General features: G+C 38.0%; 1 protein-coding gene across 1 annotated transcript in view; it reads right to left on the bottom strand.

Moving 5' to 3' along the window:
* CAPRIN2 (caprin family member 2) overlaps window positions 1-9,583 on the bottom strand; it is a 34,740-nt gene extending 25,157 nt beyond the window's left edge. Inside the window, exons 1-5 of the mRNA XM_058191777.1 lie at window positions 9,487-9,583; window positions 5,606-5,871; window positions 4,618-4,680; window positions 2,768-2,854; window positions 930-1,168 (exon numbers count right to left, since the gene is read on the bottom strand). Of these exons, the coding sequence (XP_058047760.1) occupies window positions 930-1,168; window positions 2,768-2,854; window positions 4,618-4,680; window positions 5,606-5,857 (641 nt within the window). The 5' untranslated portion in view covers window positions 5,858-5,871; window positions 9,487-9,583. The remainder of the gene's footprint in view (window positions 1-929; window positions 1,169-2,767; window positions 2,855-4,617; window positions 4,681-5,605; window positions 5,872-9,486) is intronic.
* Window positions 9,584-16,178: the final 6,595 nt, after the last annotated feature.

Here is a 16,178-nt window from a genome sequence, read left to right as displayed (position 1 = left end):
CTTTTTCTTAGTAAAGTTCGAACCAAAGAGGCAATTGATATATACTCCATTCCAGCTAAATACGTCAATCCAATTTCCTGTGCTGCCACCTCAGTAGGAATGGATACTAAAACAAGGTTCATTTTTTTCAGAATATTAAGAAATAATACATTTTTGCCTGAAATCTGGTTTTGTATTTGATGGCAGTATGATAATGTCCATTTATATACTCCAATCCAAGACAATTTAACTGAGCCTAAAATAGTACATTTTAAGGAATATCTTCAAAATACATTTTAATAGGAAAACCATGTTCGTATTTCTGTAAAATTAGGCACATCAATCTGAATTTTTTTGAATATGAATGTGACTGAAAAATGTTATACTACATAGTTCTAGACTGAATATGTTAAGATAACATCTAAGAGTAATAAAACAATATATTGATAAGTCCCAAAGTAGTCATAATAGACCACATATTACTAAAATAAATTTGTTTCATTTGGTACTGTATGACATTTCCTTGTCAAGGCAACTGAGTATATATGGCCACCCTGTGTAGTCTTAAGGTATGTATTACGCCAGAATTATGGAGATTCTCCTCATACATAGGTTTGAAAGATTAATTTAATCAAAACCCACTGCCCACTGAAATCTACCTGTTGTTCAAGGTGATGTCTGTTATACTCGAAGCATGGCAAGCTAAGAGCAAATAACAGCTTTTCTTGCTTGATGCAGTTATGCCACACAAGAGAACTGAGACCAAAAATACCCAAAAGAATTATTTCATTTCTCTTTGACAAGGAAACAAACTATTTCAGGGACTACATCCTAAAGGGGCTCCCAAAACTGAATCCAGCAGTAAGACAAACCAACAATGGTTTAAAACCGAATTTTCAATACGCTATTGCAAGATTGATTTGATTTAAAGGTAAAGTCAGAAAAGTTACCTAACAGTTTCATTTCTTCCTGAACATGTCAATTTTGCAAACTTAATGAGGTAGTCTAATTCTTTAGAAGGCAAGTATATTGCACCATTCAAGCCACTTCTGAAGTCTTTCTGCACATGCTCTTGAGTGAAATTCTGCAGCACATACTGGACCTGCAGTATTGTGCGGAGCTTTTTCTTCTCTGCTTCAAGTTTTAGTAAGGTTTCTCTTCGTTGCGCTTTCCGTTGTGCTTTTAGTAGCTGTGTCAATGTGAGAAAGAGATTGGCGGTGGGTTCATAAATGGTCTAAACAATGAAGCTCAGAAAAATACCTTCAGTCAATGATTATTTTAATCACATTTATGAGGAACTTCCCAAGTCCCAAATTTCAAGCGTTTACAAACACTAATGCCTAAAATGCAAGAAATTTAATTGTCAGAATAATATCCTATATCAAAGCAATATGGGCCATATTATGCAAGTTTCTTTTGATTGTTTGTCGATACAGGTAGTCCTAGACCAATTATGGCGGACCTATGACATGATTGCCAGAGGTGGCATGCAGACCCATCTGTGGACACGCATGCCGTCACCAGCTGCTCTTCCGGGTTCCATCACATGCATGCATACAGACCAGCTGCTCTCTTCCGGGTGTTCTGACCTAGGCTTCCTTTATCTCCCTTGACACGCTGCCAAAGACCTAATTGGCAATTAGCTTTGCAAGGCCACACGGAGCAGTGTCAAAATGCAGTGTCAGAAATTAACTGACCAGCACAAACTAAGTTGCTTCCTGCAAAGGCTCATGTGTCTTTGCTCCTCCTTTATGTCTTATGGGAGGGGCCAATCATCTCCAAGCCTTACTCCTGAGTCGCTCCTTTTGTCTTAACTGTTCTTGCCTTTTGGCAGCCCTGCATATGCACACACTGGGAACAGGCTCCTCTTGTTCCTCTGCCTCGCAGACATCAGACTCTGGAGGCTCCAGAGTCAGCACATAACTCCCAGATGGCCCTGGCCCCATCTCTGTCTCCGACGCAGAGTCTTTGTCCGAGCCTTCTCCAGACGCCAGGACTGGCCCATGTTCCTCCCCTGCCTCCTCACTGTCAGACTCTGCTGCCAGCTCCGCAGGCTGCCGGCAGACCATAACACTGGCCTCCAGTGCATACATGCATGTGGGTGTGCATGCACACAACAGAGCCCAAAAGAGAGCAGCTGGCTGATGCACATGTGCGCAATGGAACCCGGAAGAGCAGCTGGCCACCGCGTGCACTCCAGTTTTGGCACTTGGTGCCGAAAAGGTTAACCATCACTGTCCTAGACTTATGACAATTGAGCCCAAAATTTCTGTTATTAAGTGAGACATTTGTAAGGGAGTTTTGCCCCATTTTACAACCTTTCTTGTCCCAGTTGTAAAATGAATCACTGCAGTTGCTAAGTTACACAGTTGTTAAGTGAATCTGGCTTCCCCATTGACTTTACTTGTCAGAAGGTCACAAAAGATGATCACATGACCTTGACACACAGTAATAGTCATAAATGTGAATCAGTTGCCAAGCATCTGAATTTTGATCACATGAAGATGGGGATGCTGCAAAGTTTGTAACTGTGAAAAATGGTCATAAGTCACATTTTCCAGAGCTGTTGTAACTTTGAACAGTCACTAAACAAACTATTGCAAGTCAAGGACTACCTGTACAGTAAAACATCATTTCATATCATGACTGGTCAGAAGCAGCTTTTCTGCCATAGAAGAGGCGTAATTCAAGGCTGTAATTATCTTAGTAAAGGGGGGAAAAAATTCCTCACACATTTTCTAATGAGTCAACTTAATTACTTAATAGCACAATTATATGCTCTACTCACCTCTTGACTTAGTCCAGAAAATGTCTTCTGAAGTTCTTTAGCAAAATCCAAGTTATGTATAACTTCTTCATATTTTTCAACAGCTTCCTGCAATTAGTCAATTTTTAGTCATTTAAAAATGCATCTAGGTTTAATGTGATGATTCTTGAAGCATCTCAAATAAAATAAATATATGGCATATTTGGATGGATTTAAACACTAACTTGATTTTACTATGCAAAGTACACATATTAAAACAAAATGTTTCCAGCCAATCTTATTTGGTCAGGATTTATTTGTTTATACAGCATTCTGGCTAATTTTAAACAAGCATTCTATTTTTCATATTGATCAGAATAAATACTCTTCACATTTTGATTTGGGCAATTTATATTTTAAAACATGGATTTTTTTCATCAATAAGGTTTTCACATCATGTTAAAGGTGTTGAAACCACCACCACCCCCAGCAGTTATGACATTTTTAACTTAAAAGATGACTTTGATTTACTTTTGTAAAAATAAACTTAAGCAACCATCACTGAGTCTTAGGAAGGCTTAAGCATTTTAAGAATTATTATACTTGTGACTATTTAAATAAAAAATTGTTGAAAGATACTCACATGAACATAAACATTGTTGTAAACACAGCATTAAGAGTATACACCACATATAAAATTTATAAATAACTTTATAATAAATTTTTTGTTAAGTAAAGCCAAAAAGTATTAAAACATTCTAAAGTATTACAAATTAACTACTACCTTTTCAATGGATTATAATGCAGTTTAAAATAATTATTTCTATTTGTAGTGTGGTAGTTATCTAGAAGGGATCCCTTAAATCCATCAGAATATTCCAATAATTGATTTCCTCTGGGTGTTGGGTTTTTTTTGAGCAATGCATGATTATTAAACCAGCAATCCTAATTTATTTCTTTAGAAGTTCCTGCATGATAACTTTTCTGTGTCTTTATTTACCAATTTAAACCCCACTCAGAAAATCTTTAGCACAAATTTCCTCTCATCAAAACATTAATTCTGTTCTGGAATTAATGTTTTTTTAATTCTGGAATCCTCCAAGTGTCATCACATTTGATTATTTTTTGCTGTTCTATATGAGGAATTTTAGGAGCTGTGATCCCAATACAATGGAAGGCTCCCAGGTTAAAAAATCTGCATTATGATACTATTCGAAAGACCATGGCAATTGATTTTGCTAACACATATAGATTAACCAAATTTGTTCAAGTGCCTTAAATTTTGAAATCTCTTGAAACACCCAGAAACATATTATTTGGCTATATTGCAAGGTACTCAGACAATGCTGCAGGAAATAAGAAAAGGCTATAAAGAACAGATGAGACAGGCCCATTTTACTGACAATGTCCACAGCTCTTGTGTCTAAATGGTATAAGCTATGGTTGGCACAAACATGCTATGTTGAAATGTTGTTGGCTTGTTTGTTGATTAGCACGTTGTTTGAATCCAGTATCATTACTTGATTCCTTTATCAACTAGATTAATAATACAACAGGCCAAAGTTAAATAAATTATATGTTATCAATGGGGTGGGAAACTTGAATGATGCAGTTTTACTGAAAGGAGCATGTTCAATTTCCCAGAAGCCTTCTATTCCATTAGTGTCAAAATTCATTCCATTTTATTTGTTAAAGTCTATATTTTCTGTTAAGTCTTAACAAAAAAGAACCAAACACCCAATAGGTTTCTGAAGTTAAACAGGAATTTAGCCCAGCTAGCTAGATATACACACATGTGGCATTCCCACCAAGTGCCATTTAACTGATCAAGAAAAGAGTTAAACAAATGTTTATAAAACAGTAAAAATGAGATATAAAACCAGAAATCTTACCAACTGATCTTGATTGAGGACCTCCCCCCTTTTCAGCCGATCCCTGTAGTCTTCTAACTTGAGCTGCAAACATAAGTATGAACAAGTTTTTTCTTCAGATACAGGCCAAGCTTGAACTACACAAACACCATCATTAATTGCAACCTTCATTGCTACCATATACTATATCATGCTATTGCAAGGTTAACTTTCAATCTGACATCTCTGGAAAATATACCAGATATTTAAGTATACTGCATACTTAGGCATCAGTGAAACAATAAATCAAAAAGTACGCTTTATAATTCATTGCTGCAGTTCAGGCTCTATACAGGCAATTTGCAAATAGAGCTAATATGACCTAGCATTTCTCTAAACACAGAAACAGTGTTTTAGGACTGTTGATGAATAGAAATGTTAGAACATCAAAAGCGCCATTGTGATTTAGATATAATATATATTTATAGTTAACAACTATAGCCTTTTAACATATTTAAATTCAAATCTCTGGCAGCTGTATTGTAAAGCAATCATTCAGCAGAAAGAAAGGGAGTAATGAAGCATGAAGTTATTTCCAGTCAGGCAGGTTTCATTATACTGACAGCACAAAAATTACACAGCAATTCTATGTAACTTAACTTATACTTTTTATTACAAGGGGCTGCTGTATAATAAAGGACACAGTAAAGAAATGAATATGTATGTCATATCTACCTAAAAGCCATTCCTCTGTAATCACAAAGCTATCTTAAAATTAAATGTAAAGTCCATCTTAAAATTTCTTTTAAAAGCTGCAAATATCTAAAGTACCCACACACTTATTCTGGACCAATGGATACAGCAAATTATTTTTTTATAAGCAGTAAGTATAGATTACTTCCCCTGAGCATCTTGCTTTCCAAATGTATAAAGAAAGAGAGAGAAGTCATAAGCAAAGCAGCTTATAAAGTGAACACAATTATGGTATTACAGTATTATTTCTTGAACTCTGTTTAGAAAATATACCTACCTTCTTTTTCTCAATATTCCTAATTTTGTGTTTCAAGCAGATAAGTCCATTATCAATGTAAGTCTCGTATGCCTGAGAAGCTGTGGCTGCAGAATTCAAAGCTGCCTGCAGAGGGCTCATGGGAGGCTGGTTATCCCCTCGAGGACCTTGGGTCACCTGCTGCTTATCTGGCTTCATGCTCTTCTCTTCCCCTTCCTCAGAGTGGCATGAAGGTGAAGGGCGGCGGAGGGGGGACTGTGAAAGTTGCACCATTGAAACGGCTAGGGCTGCAAAGAAACGGGTACTGATTAGCTGTTCCCTCCCTCACAGCATCTTTAAAGCAAGCGGCATCAATATGCGAGTGCAATCCAGGGAGATCTGCTGTGTGCCTTCAGCAGAAAATGCCTTATACACTGCAATGCAAAAAGATGCTTCCAGAACCACAGAACTTTCAAGGAACAAACTATTTTCTCCTTTAAATGTGGAATGCGGACCATCACTTTAGAAATTCTCAAGGATATTCGCTACAGTATTCCAACATTAAGGAATTGCAGACTTTATAGCTCCTTAATCAGAGTCCTAGAAGTACCAATATTCTTCACACTTTAATTTCTCCTGATTTGCTGTTATTGCCCTAGTATAGTGCTAACAGCCATATCCACTAAGGACCATCCACAGTTCACACCAAGCCAAAAACACAATACCATTCAATCTATAGAATTCAATTCCAAATGCTTCTTTCTTTAAAATTCCAAAGCAATAATTTAAAGAAGCCTGTAGCTCTTGTCAAACGCACTAAAAAACACAGGATCTGGAATGAAATGTTAGCAGCAGCCTATAGGGAGACAGAGGGGGCAGAGAAAGCAGCCAAATCTCTGCCTTTCCTGTCTTCTGATAACCAGGGGAGCATAGAATAATTACTACTGACAGTTCGCACATAAGGTAGAACAAGGCTCCACTGCACCAGCATCCCTCAAAATAGAAATACAAACTTCCAAAGGGATAGAATCCCTCCCATGCAGAAGGAAACAGATCTTGGGAGTACCTTTGTATGCATGTGTGCGCTTGTGTGCATGCTTCTGGGCATATACAGTGTAAGTGTGTACGTGCTTTTGAAGACTAAAGTCTCATTTTACAAATGTGATACCAACATCCAATGGAATGACAAGAGGAGGAGTAAAAGGCAAACCAATGTCACTGTCAAACTATTTACTAAGTCTGCACTACTATTAATCTTTTCATTGTTCTTATCACCCATCACCTCCCACTTATGACTGTAACCTTGCTGCTTGTATCCTTGCGATTTATATTGACTTGTTTCCTAATATTTGATTGCTTATTTGTACTCTATGGCTATCTAAGTGTTGTACCTCATGATTCTTGATGAATAGGTCTTGTCTTTTTATGTACACTGAGAGCATCTGCACCAAAGACAAATTCCTTGTGTGTCCAATCACACTTGGCCAATAAAAAAAATCTACTATTTGATCAGTATTTTTTCCTCAAAGAGAAACATGCAGTCCCTTACTCTAAAGAGAATTAGAAGGACTGCAGCTCCACCACCTCATCCAAAGTCTACTAGGGACTCACTTCCTAGGTATCCTCTCCAAAGGACCATCAGCATCAGTCTTAATTCCCACCTGGGGGAAGATACCAATTCGCTGCCCACCTCCCATGTTGTTTTTTAAAGCAGGTAAGGGCAAAAGAGAGAGAGAGAGAGAGAGAAAAGCCAGGAAAGTTCCATCCCTGCCAGAACCGGGGAGGAAAAGAGGGACCCCCCCTTCAGTGTCCGCAGCCCGCTCGCTGAGGGACTAGTGACGAGGCAGCGCTGGGTCATCCTCCGCTCAAAGCCGTCCATGTTGTTGGCGGACCGGAGAGCTCCCGAGACATCCTTTCGTCGAATTGGGACCGTGACAGGGCTCGTCTCCTCTTCCCTCGACATCCTTCGGGCAAGCCAGGAACACGCGCCACCCCCAAGGCTCCGCGATCCACCGGCATCGCAGCCAAACCGGTCCCTCACACCCGTCCCGCCTCTATTCCTCCCCTCCCCACAACCACCAACTCACCTCAGCAGCCAAAGCAGCTCAAGCCCACCCGCCCGCTCGCGTCCCAGCTTATAAACCCTACGCCCCCGAAGCTGCGAAAGGGGCGGGGCCTTGGCGGAAGGTCAGCCGACGACTGTCCAATCACCAGCCGGTTTCGGCCGCCCTGTCCCACCCCGGCAACCGCATGGCCTTCTTCCCCGGCATTCGGGGCCTCGCCACGTGACTGGACGGACCGTTAACCGCGGGGGGTGGGAGGAGGGAAAGATGGGGACTCGGGAGGGGGGGGCAGCGAGCGAAGGAATACCGGGGTTCTAATCGCGCTGAGGGAAATTCGGCGCTGCGGCTCCTTCATGGGTTTCGATCGAAGAAAGGGAGGTTTTGCAAAAGCGAGACCCAGGACCCGCTTCCCACCAAGTTAGCTTAGTGGGAAAAAAGCATCCTTTGGCTTGGTCGGCGGAACGAGCGGCTTGCCAAACAGAGCGGCGTGTGTCACAAGCGATGAGGCAGCAGACCTTAGTTTGCGCTTCGGGTGTGTTAACGCGTGGAAGCCAGCAAAAAAAAACGCCTCACTTCTCATGGAAGGAAAGGAAGCCACATTCAGGGGTGCACCGAAAGGGGGGGGGGAAGGGATTTTGGGGGAACTGAATTGGGCTTGCGCTAGGAATGAGCAGCCCTTGCGCCACTGTCCTTCCTTACTCGTTCAAACTTCTATTACGTGCAATTTTAGTTACAAACCTAGAATTGTTTTTCCATCGGAATAAGCAATATTTCCCCTCACTTGGGGCCACTTCCCCCCACCCCCCGTTTCAGCGTAATTGTGTGATGATCCTAATGCTATAAGGTTGTGGCCACATATAAGCACCTCTAAATTTAAAGGGATTTTTTTTTTACTTATAAAGCATTCCAGCTGCCTTTTTTAAAGTTGCTTGGTTTAAGACTGGCAGTTGATTCTAAGTACTTTCTATACTTGCCTAGATTTTCCTGTCATAATCCATACTGAATATTTTATAGAAAGGCAGATGACCAAAGATTAGGGGTTCCTAGGCCATAGAGCTTGACGCTCATTGGTATCTAAGCAAGAGTTCAACAAAAAAAAAAAAAGCAAATACCAGGGTTTCCCAACCTTTTCTATAACCTGCACCCCTAGAATGCTTCTGATATATTCTTGCACCCCTTAAAAATAATTATATCCATATAATTATACATACACAGTATAATTTTGAAACTTCTAAACCCAAGTTTTCGCACCCCAGTTGGGAACCCTTGCTTTTATACCTTTATATTTGGTTTTGTACAATTGTTGCTATTTTTTCCACATAGGAAACTTCAACGGGAGAACATGCTCTAAAAGAGTTATAACAGGTTTTTGCTAAGGAAGAAGCTGCCAAATATGCTCATATTCATACAGCATTTGTACAAATACAAAAGCAATGTAAATAGCCACTACAAAGAATATTTGAAAATAAAAGTATTAAGTCTTCAATATATATATATTCAATGAGCATTCTCCCCAATTACTATTTTCCAGGCTTCATGAATCCATTTTTTAAAATATTTTATAATTTACAAGTTAATTAAAAATTAAATTTTAGTTTGAAATTTTAACAACTACCAATCCACAATCATTTCAGAGGTTGAATTGAATTACATCAGAGTAATGTAACCAGAAATTAAAAAGCATTTAAATGTGACAACTTTGTCTGATTTCAATGTTTTTAGGGAATTTAGTTTATTTTTTAATTCTTGCCCAGGTGAACATTCCAATTGTTGTAGAGAGATTATGATTCTAATTCTTGAAAAAGCCTGGGGTACTTCAGTTTGTACACAATAGTCCATCCCCAGAAAGAAATAACTTACCAAAGAGCCATGAAGTAATGACCCAGATGAGAGATTCCAGCTTTTCAACAAAATATAAAAGTAGAAAGCCAGGTAGAATTCCTTCTAACTAGCTTCTACCTACGTGCCCAGCCTACATGGTTTTTACTGGTTTGGAAGCAAATAGGAAAAGAATGGAGGAACCAGCTGAGAGGAGGAGTTAATAAAAGAATAGGGGAGGAAGGGTGGGGCTTTCATGATTAGGTCTCTACTGAAAAAAAGCCCATTTCATTGTGGTTGCTAATCTGCAGCTACTTACTCAAAAAAAAAAAAACCTAAGATTTTTTTAAAAGCTGAAGCTGCTCAGAGACTTTGCTGAATATTTGTTGTGATGATCTGAAATCTTGGCTGGCTAATTGCTGCTTTTTCATTGTACCAAATCTTTGTAAGGAGTACTGGACAGTCTAGGTTCTATCTGGTTTAGTAAAATACAGTTGTTTGTAGTTTGGTTTAGTGTAATATGTGAAATAAATTGTGGTTTGAAACCAGTTTCTGGTTTAATAAATTGTGCCATGTCCCTGGCTATTAGGTATGTTATTGCTAAAACAACCATGACTTAGTATGATAGATCTACTTCACACAGTAATGAAGTCTACTAGATTTGGATTGTAAATAACACACCAGTAGATATTTAAATACAGGTATTAAAGTTGTGGAATTTTTTTAATTATTTTTTTTGCTTCTGGCTCACTCTCACTTTCCCCATCACCACCAATACATTAGAGTGTTCTTGAACAGAATTGTGGCTTATGTTATTTTTTACTAATTTTGACTTGACCCAAAGTTTTCACACAACATAGTATCTCTGGTCAGGGGTGAAATCTACTTACCTTTCCTACTGGTTTGGAAAAGCACGCATGCTTGCATGTGTCATATGCGATTTTGGACCTTCTGCACAGGCGCAAAGCTTTGCGCCTGTGCAGAGGGTCAAAAACAGGTTACTTCCTGGTTAAAACCAGGAAGTAATGAAGGGTGGGTGGGCAGAGCTTCACGCTGCCGCTGCTACCAGTTCACTGAACCATACGCCACTGCAGCTACCGGTCACTCAAACCAGTGCGAACTGGTAGCATTTTACTCCGTCTCTGGTTTAATTCTCAATACTGCAGATTTGTTTTTGGTACCAGAACAGAACTTGCAATCCTTTTGTAACACAGTTCTACAATCATTTTTCTGTAGACCAATGTTTCTGTAGACCATTGGTCCAAGGACCCCTGGGAGATCCCCCAAAACCCTTTCAGATATATGAAATCAAAATCATTTGCCAGCCTATATTGAAAAATATTATAATAAAATTCCACTAAACAGTTGTGAGAATTAATAATGGTAGTGAATGTACCAATTTAAATTTTTTATATAGGAAATATTGATAAACATCCCAACAATCAAATCTCCTTCGGTGTCCATAATTTTTAATAGTAGGAAAGTGTCCTGAGAGAACAAAGTTTTAAGAAAAACAATTCTAAACTGTTTTAATTAAAAATCCTATTTATCTACTTTTTACGCAGCTAATCTTTCTGTAATCTGAACTCAGGAAGGCTATTTTTTTTGGGGGGGGGAACAATATAGCATGGAAAGATAGCCCTCAAGTGAATATTTGAAACACCCTTAGTTATCTTAGTTATTTTGGTCTAGTGCAGGGTGTCACTCATCATCATGGTGGCATTACATGACATATATCATGACATTTGTCCCCTTAACTAAACTGGATGTGGGTGTGGTCAGCACGTGATGCATCCATGCCCCCAGGCTGGGAGTCTGACAGCCCTGCTCTAGTGGAAAATCGGTTTGCATTTGAAGAGCCTGAGGGTCCCAGGGGACTGGAGAAATTTTGTGATGGCTCCCTTACTGTGGTTAATTGAATGCCCTTGTTATGTTTTAAATTGTTTGTTTTTATGTATTTATTGCTTTTTAATTAAGTGTTGTACACCACCCAATGTCACTTTAACGTGAGAAATGTAACTATAAAAATATAATAAATAAAAATAAATATACAGAAAATGCAACATTCAACAGCATGCTTATATATTGGTAGTGGGTCTCATTGGAATCAGAATCAAATTGAAGATTGTTCCAGTTAGTTGCTTTAATGACTAGTGTACTGGATAACTTACAACACAGTAAACAACAAGCAAATGGTTTATTTAGGTAACTCAATTTGCAGGATGTTTTTTTTCTTCCTATTTTAAATTAGAATTTATTTCCCATTTTGCTCTAAAGAAATATCCATTTCGATATTTACATCTTGAGTCCATAGAATATTTATCAGAATCATAAATGTTCTTATTTACATTTCTAATTATTTGAAATGTATCAAAAGGAGATTATTTTCGCCTTTCATTTTTTCTAGAACAGTATATGTGAGGCTTCAATACAACAGTGTAACAACAATTACACTATTGGAGAAAAGAAAGATCTATTCACTGAGAAAACAAATTAGTCCTTTACAAATGAATAAATGAAGTTTGAAAGCATCTGCTTGAAAAGAATTATTTGCAATCATAATATGAATTATATGCAGGTGCCTCTGCTGCAGTACATAAAAGAGATTACAATTGCAATGTAAACCTAAAATAGGGTTAGCTAATTTGTGCCTCACAAATTAAGAACCAAGGTAATTGATTAAACCTAGTTAAATTAGTCAAGGTTGTAGGGCTGCAGCCTTTCCTTCTTTGCTAAAGAACTAAGATTAAAAAATTATTTATTCATTAATTCAAATATTCCAGTTTTTTTGGATTATACATGATATTTGAACCCAAGCTAACCAAAGAGGCTGGATATTCATAACATGCTATGCTAAAAGTTTTGGTAAACAGGCCTGCTGTGTCAATACAAGCTATAATTTTTGTGTGAGTTTGTACCTTACGAGTTTCTTGGCCATTTTTTTAAAGAGCCTATTTAATTTAACTGATAATGTTGATATTTTATTTTAGTTAGTAAGTTTGTATGCTTTAACTTTTATTAATTTTGTTCAAAAACGAAGGAGAGAGGAATAGAGAAATAGGATCTTTAACACCAATATATCAAATATCTATTTAGATATTTTATAATATCCAGATTTGCTTTTGCCACAATACTATGCACTGTTGGAGGAGAGGCAAATTGGACTGTGGCAGTGATGGGATTCAATTTTTTTTACTACCAGTTCTGTGGGCATGGCTTGATGGGCATGGCGTGGCTTGGTGGGGGTGGCATGGTTTGGTGGGCGTGGCAGGGGAAGGATACTGTAAAATCTCCATTACCACCCCACCCCAGGGGAAGGATACTGTAAAATTTCCATTCCCTCCCCATTCCAGGGGAAGGTTGCTGCAAAATCCTCATTTCCTCCCCACTCCAGGGGAAGATTACTGCAAAATACCCATTTCCTCCCGATCAGTTGGGACTCGGGAGCCAGTGAATAGATGGGAGCGGGGCCAGTCAGAGGTGGTATTTCTCAATTCTCCGAACTACTCAAAATTTCCGTTACCAGTTCTCTAGAACTGGTCAGAACTTGCTGAATACCACCTGTTGGAAGAAATTTCCATCTGGGTTCAGTTCCAAGTGGGGAAAAAGACACTGGAAACATAGAGACTGCTTGGAAAGATGGTTTAATGGTGGACAGGAATCACATAGCTTGAGTTCCTGAACAGGAGCACATGGCTTGCATTCCTGAGTAGAAAAGGTGATCACATGTTTCAAGGTGTTGGGTGAAGAACCAGAGAGGAAAGGAGAAGAGGAAGAGCAAGACAAGATGCTGAGTGCCCGAGTTTATACTCTCTGTGGGGCCCCACCTTGGTGTTTCCTGTTCCTGTATAAGAAATGTACCGATTGGTTGTCAAACTCCCAGGTGGTCTAGGGGCCTTAGCTAACTTTGTAGGTTGTCTCTCAAGCTTGCTTGAGCCTTGCCATGTGGTGAGTTTCTGTTGCTAGATGGGTCCTATTGTGTTGCAGATGATGATCCATTGACAAAGGTGGGGGGAATGAGTGAGCTTGGCTGAGGCCTTAAAGGCCCATTGACAAAGGTGTGAGGAGGCAGGAAGCTGCTTTGTCTTTAAAACAGGTTTCTCCATTTCTCATCCAGAGAAACACAATACTCTGCCCTGTCAATATCCTCCAAAATATTTCATTCTTCTAGGAGAAGGGTGAGTGCTAACTTCCTACACACCTCTGGACTGTTGCCTTTAATTGCATTCCAAAATCTCATCTGTGATTTCCCTCACATTTAATAAAATTATCCCTTGTTACATCTAAAAAATGTCTGGCTAGAAGCTATAATTAGTTTTTATTATAAAATCTTAGTATGGCCACCATATAAGTTAACTGTTTTTAACATTGATGGGAAAACTAAAGCTATAATCCTGTATTATGGTTCTTGAAACTAAACTCTGTTAAACTCAATCATGGTGGTGGTTGTTTTGTTTTGGGTAAGAATGAATAGATTGTGTGTGAATATTCATAACTAGGCAGTCATTTAGTTAAGATAGTTGTGAATTTGAATGCAATTATTAATTGAACTAAAATGATTATAAATTTGTTTTCTGCATCAGATATTAATAAAGTGATAACTAAATTTAAGGCCAACAATAGAGAAAATTATGCTAATTTGTCTGTTGACTGTCTTTCTAAACGGTTTACAAATTGCTAATCTATATGGATAGTCACTTTTGTTACTGGGATTACAATTAATTTGAACCATTGCCCTCGGCATAATTATCACCATTATTTGAATATGTAGAAGTGAAGTAAGAATTCTGTACTTTTGTGAGATGGTAAAAATGTTTTTTTTCCTCTTATTGTTGCAATTTCTGTAATTATTATTATTATTATTATTTTTTTATTTGCATTTATATCCCGCCCTTCTCCGAAGACTCAGGGCGGCTAACACTATGTCAGACAATAGTCTTCATCCATTTGTATACTATATACAAAGTCAACTTATTGTCCCCCCAACAATCTGGGTCCTCATTTTACCTACCTTATAAAGGATGGAAGGCTGAGTCAACCTTGGGCCTGGTGGGACTTGATTTTCAAAGAAATTGCAAACCACAGCAACAAGATTTTATTTAGCACTTCATAAAAATAATTCTCTTTGCTTAAAAACTTGTTTTATCCACATAAGCAATGTGGTAAACTTATCATCATATTTAATTCTGTCAAAAAATGAAAAACTACAGGCATTTTGCTTTTGTTTATTTAAATAATGGTACCAGGTACAATAACATGTTCACCTATTTGTAGCTTACTTTGTGTTCTGTTCAGATTTAAAGTATTAATCTTTAATTTCTGTATTCGAATGCTGGGTGGGAAGCAAGAAAGCTACCATCCACTAGGTCTGCAGAGTAGACTAAATTAGGCATAGCCAGTCTAAAGTTTAAGACCAACACTAAAAACAAATCATATTTTTGTTTTAAATGACAGTATATTGAAAAAAAAATCTGCCATGAATTCACAAATTATAGTCAAGAGTTTTGACTGAAGTTTGCATGATAGTTTATGAAAGGCCGAAACCTTCACATTTCCACTTTTTTAAAAAAGGACTACTTAATCTTCATTCATTTTAACTATTCTGTGACATCCAGCAATGAATGCTATGTATTGTTTTATGAATTACCGTAGTTGTCGGACAACAGAGTTATCAGTCTTATGTACCTTTGCCAAATAGTAAAAAAAGTTGTTCTACATGCCTTACATTTATAGGAGTTATTTTCCTATTTTGCTGTATAATGGAGGCCTGCCAAAAGAGAATGCTGCTGCATTTGCAAAACTGTCCAGCACTTACTCAGAACAAGCGTGACAGAGGCCTACATTGTCAGGGGTACAAAGAACAGCTTGAACATCATTATATTGTTTTTCCAGGAGGAATTAGAAAATACAACTGTGAGTTTCCCTTTGTTAATCTTCTCGGTCTTTGCCTTACAAAAGTTCTAGTTGCCATTCAGTTCTGGGTCAGCATCTCGAACTAGTCCTACAAAGCTTAATCCTAACTTGTAAAGTAACAATATAAAGTTCTTTCCAATGGCATTTATGTATATGCTCAGTATTATTTAGCAGTAAAATTATTTTTTTGTCATTATCTTTCAATGTAAATAATAAAAAGCAGAGTGAATTTGATGGGTGTCTGAATATAAGCTAAATAGGAGAAAATTGCAAAACAAGGAAATACATTCCTACACTGCATCAAGTGAAGTATAGAATGTAGGATATGGACAAACTGTAACATGTTCAGAGGAAAGCAATCAACCACAAAAAACCTGGAAGGAAAAAAATTATGAGGAATTTCCTAACTAAATGCTATTCAGTAATGGAACAGACTGCCTCGGGAGGCAAGGGACTCCTTCATTATACATATTTAAGAAATGGTTGGGTATCCATGTGTCAGGATTAACTAAGTAGAAAACTCCTGCCTGGGCAGTATGTTAATCAAGAGGTTCTCCAAGGTCCTTTCCAATCCTTACCTTCTTTGATTCTATGATAACCAAGTAAATCATACTTCCGCTTAGTGCAATAAGTAAATTCAGCAGTTACAATTTCTTCAATGAACCGTAGTTAAGGAAGCCATGTTTATTATCCAGTAAAATATCTTTTGGGGGAGTAAAAAATAATTAAATTTCTATGTCACCTTTGTTTTAGGAGGTTAAGTAGGCGCAAGATAATTTATTTCTCACTCTCCCTCAAACATCTTGCAAATACTTATTCTC

The sequence above is a fragment of the Ahaetulla prasina genome, chromosome 7 (genome assembly GCF_028640845.1).
Source record: "Ahaetulla prasina isolate Xishuangbanna chromosome 7, ASM2864084v1, whole genome shotgun sequence".
NCBI lineage: Eukaryota > Metazoa > Chordata > Lepidosauria > Squamata > Colubridae > Ahaetulla > Ahaetulla prasina.
Note: the sequence above shows the minus strand (reverse complement) of the source record. Positions and strands in the feature narration are given on the sequence as shown.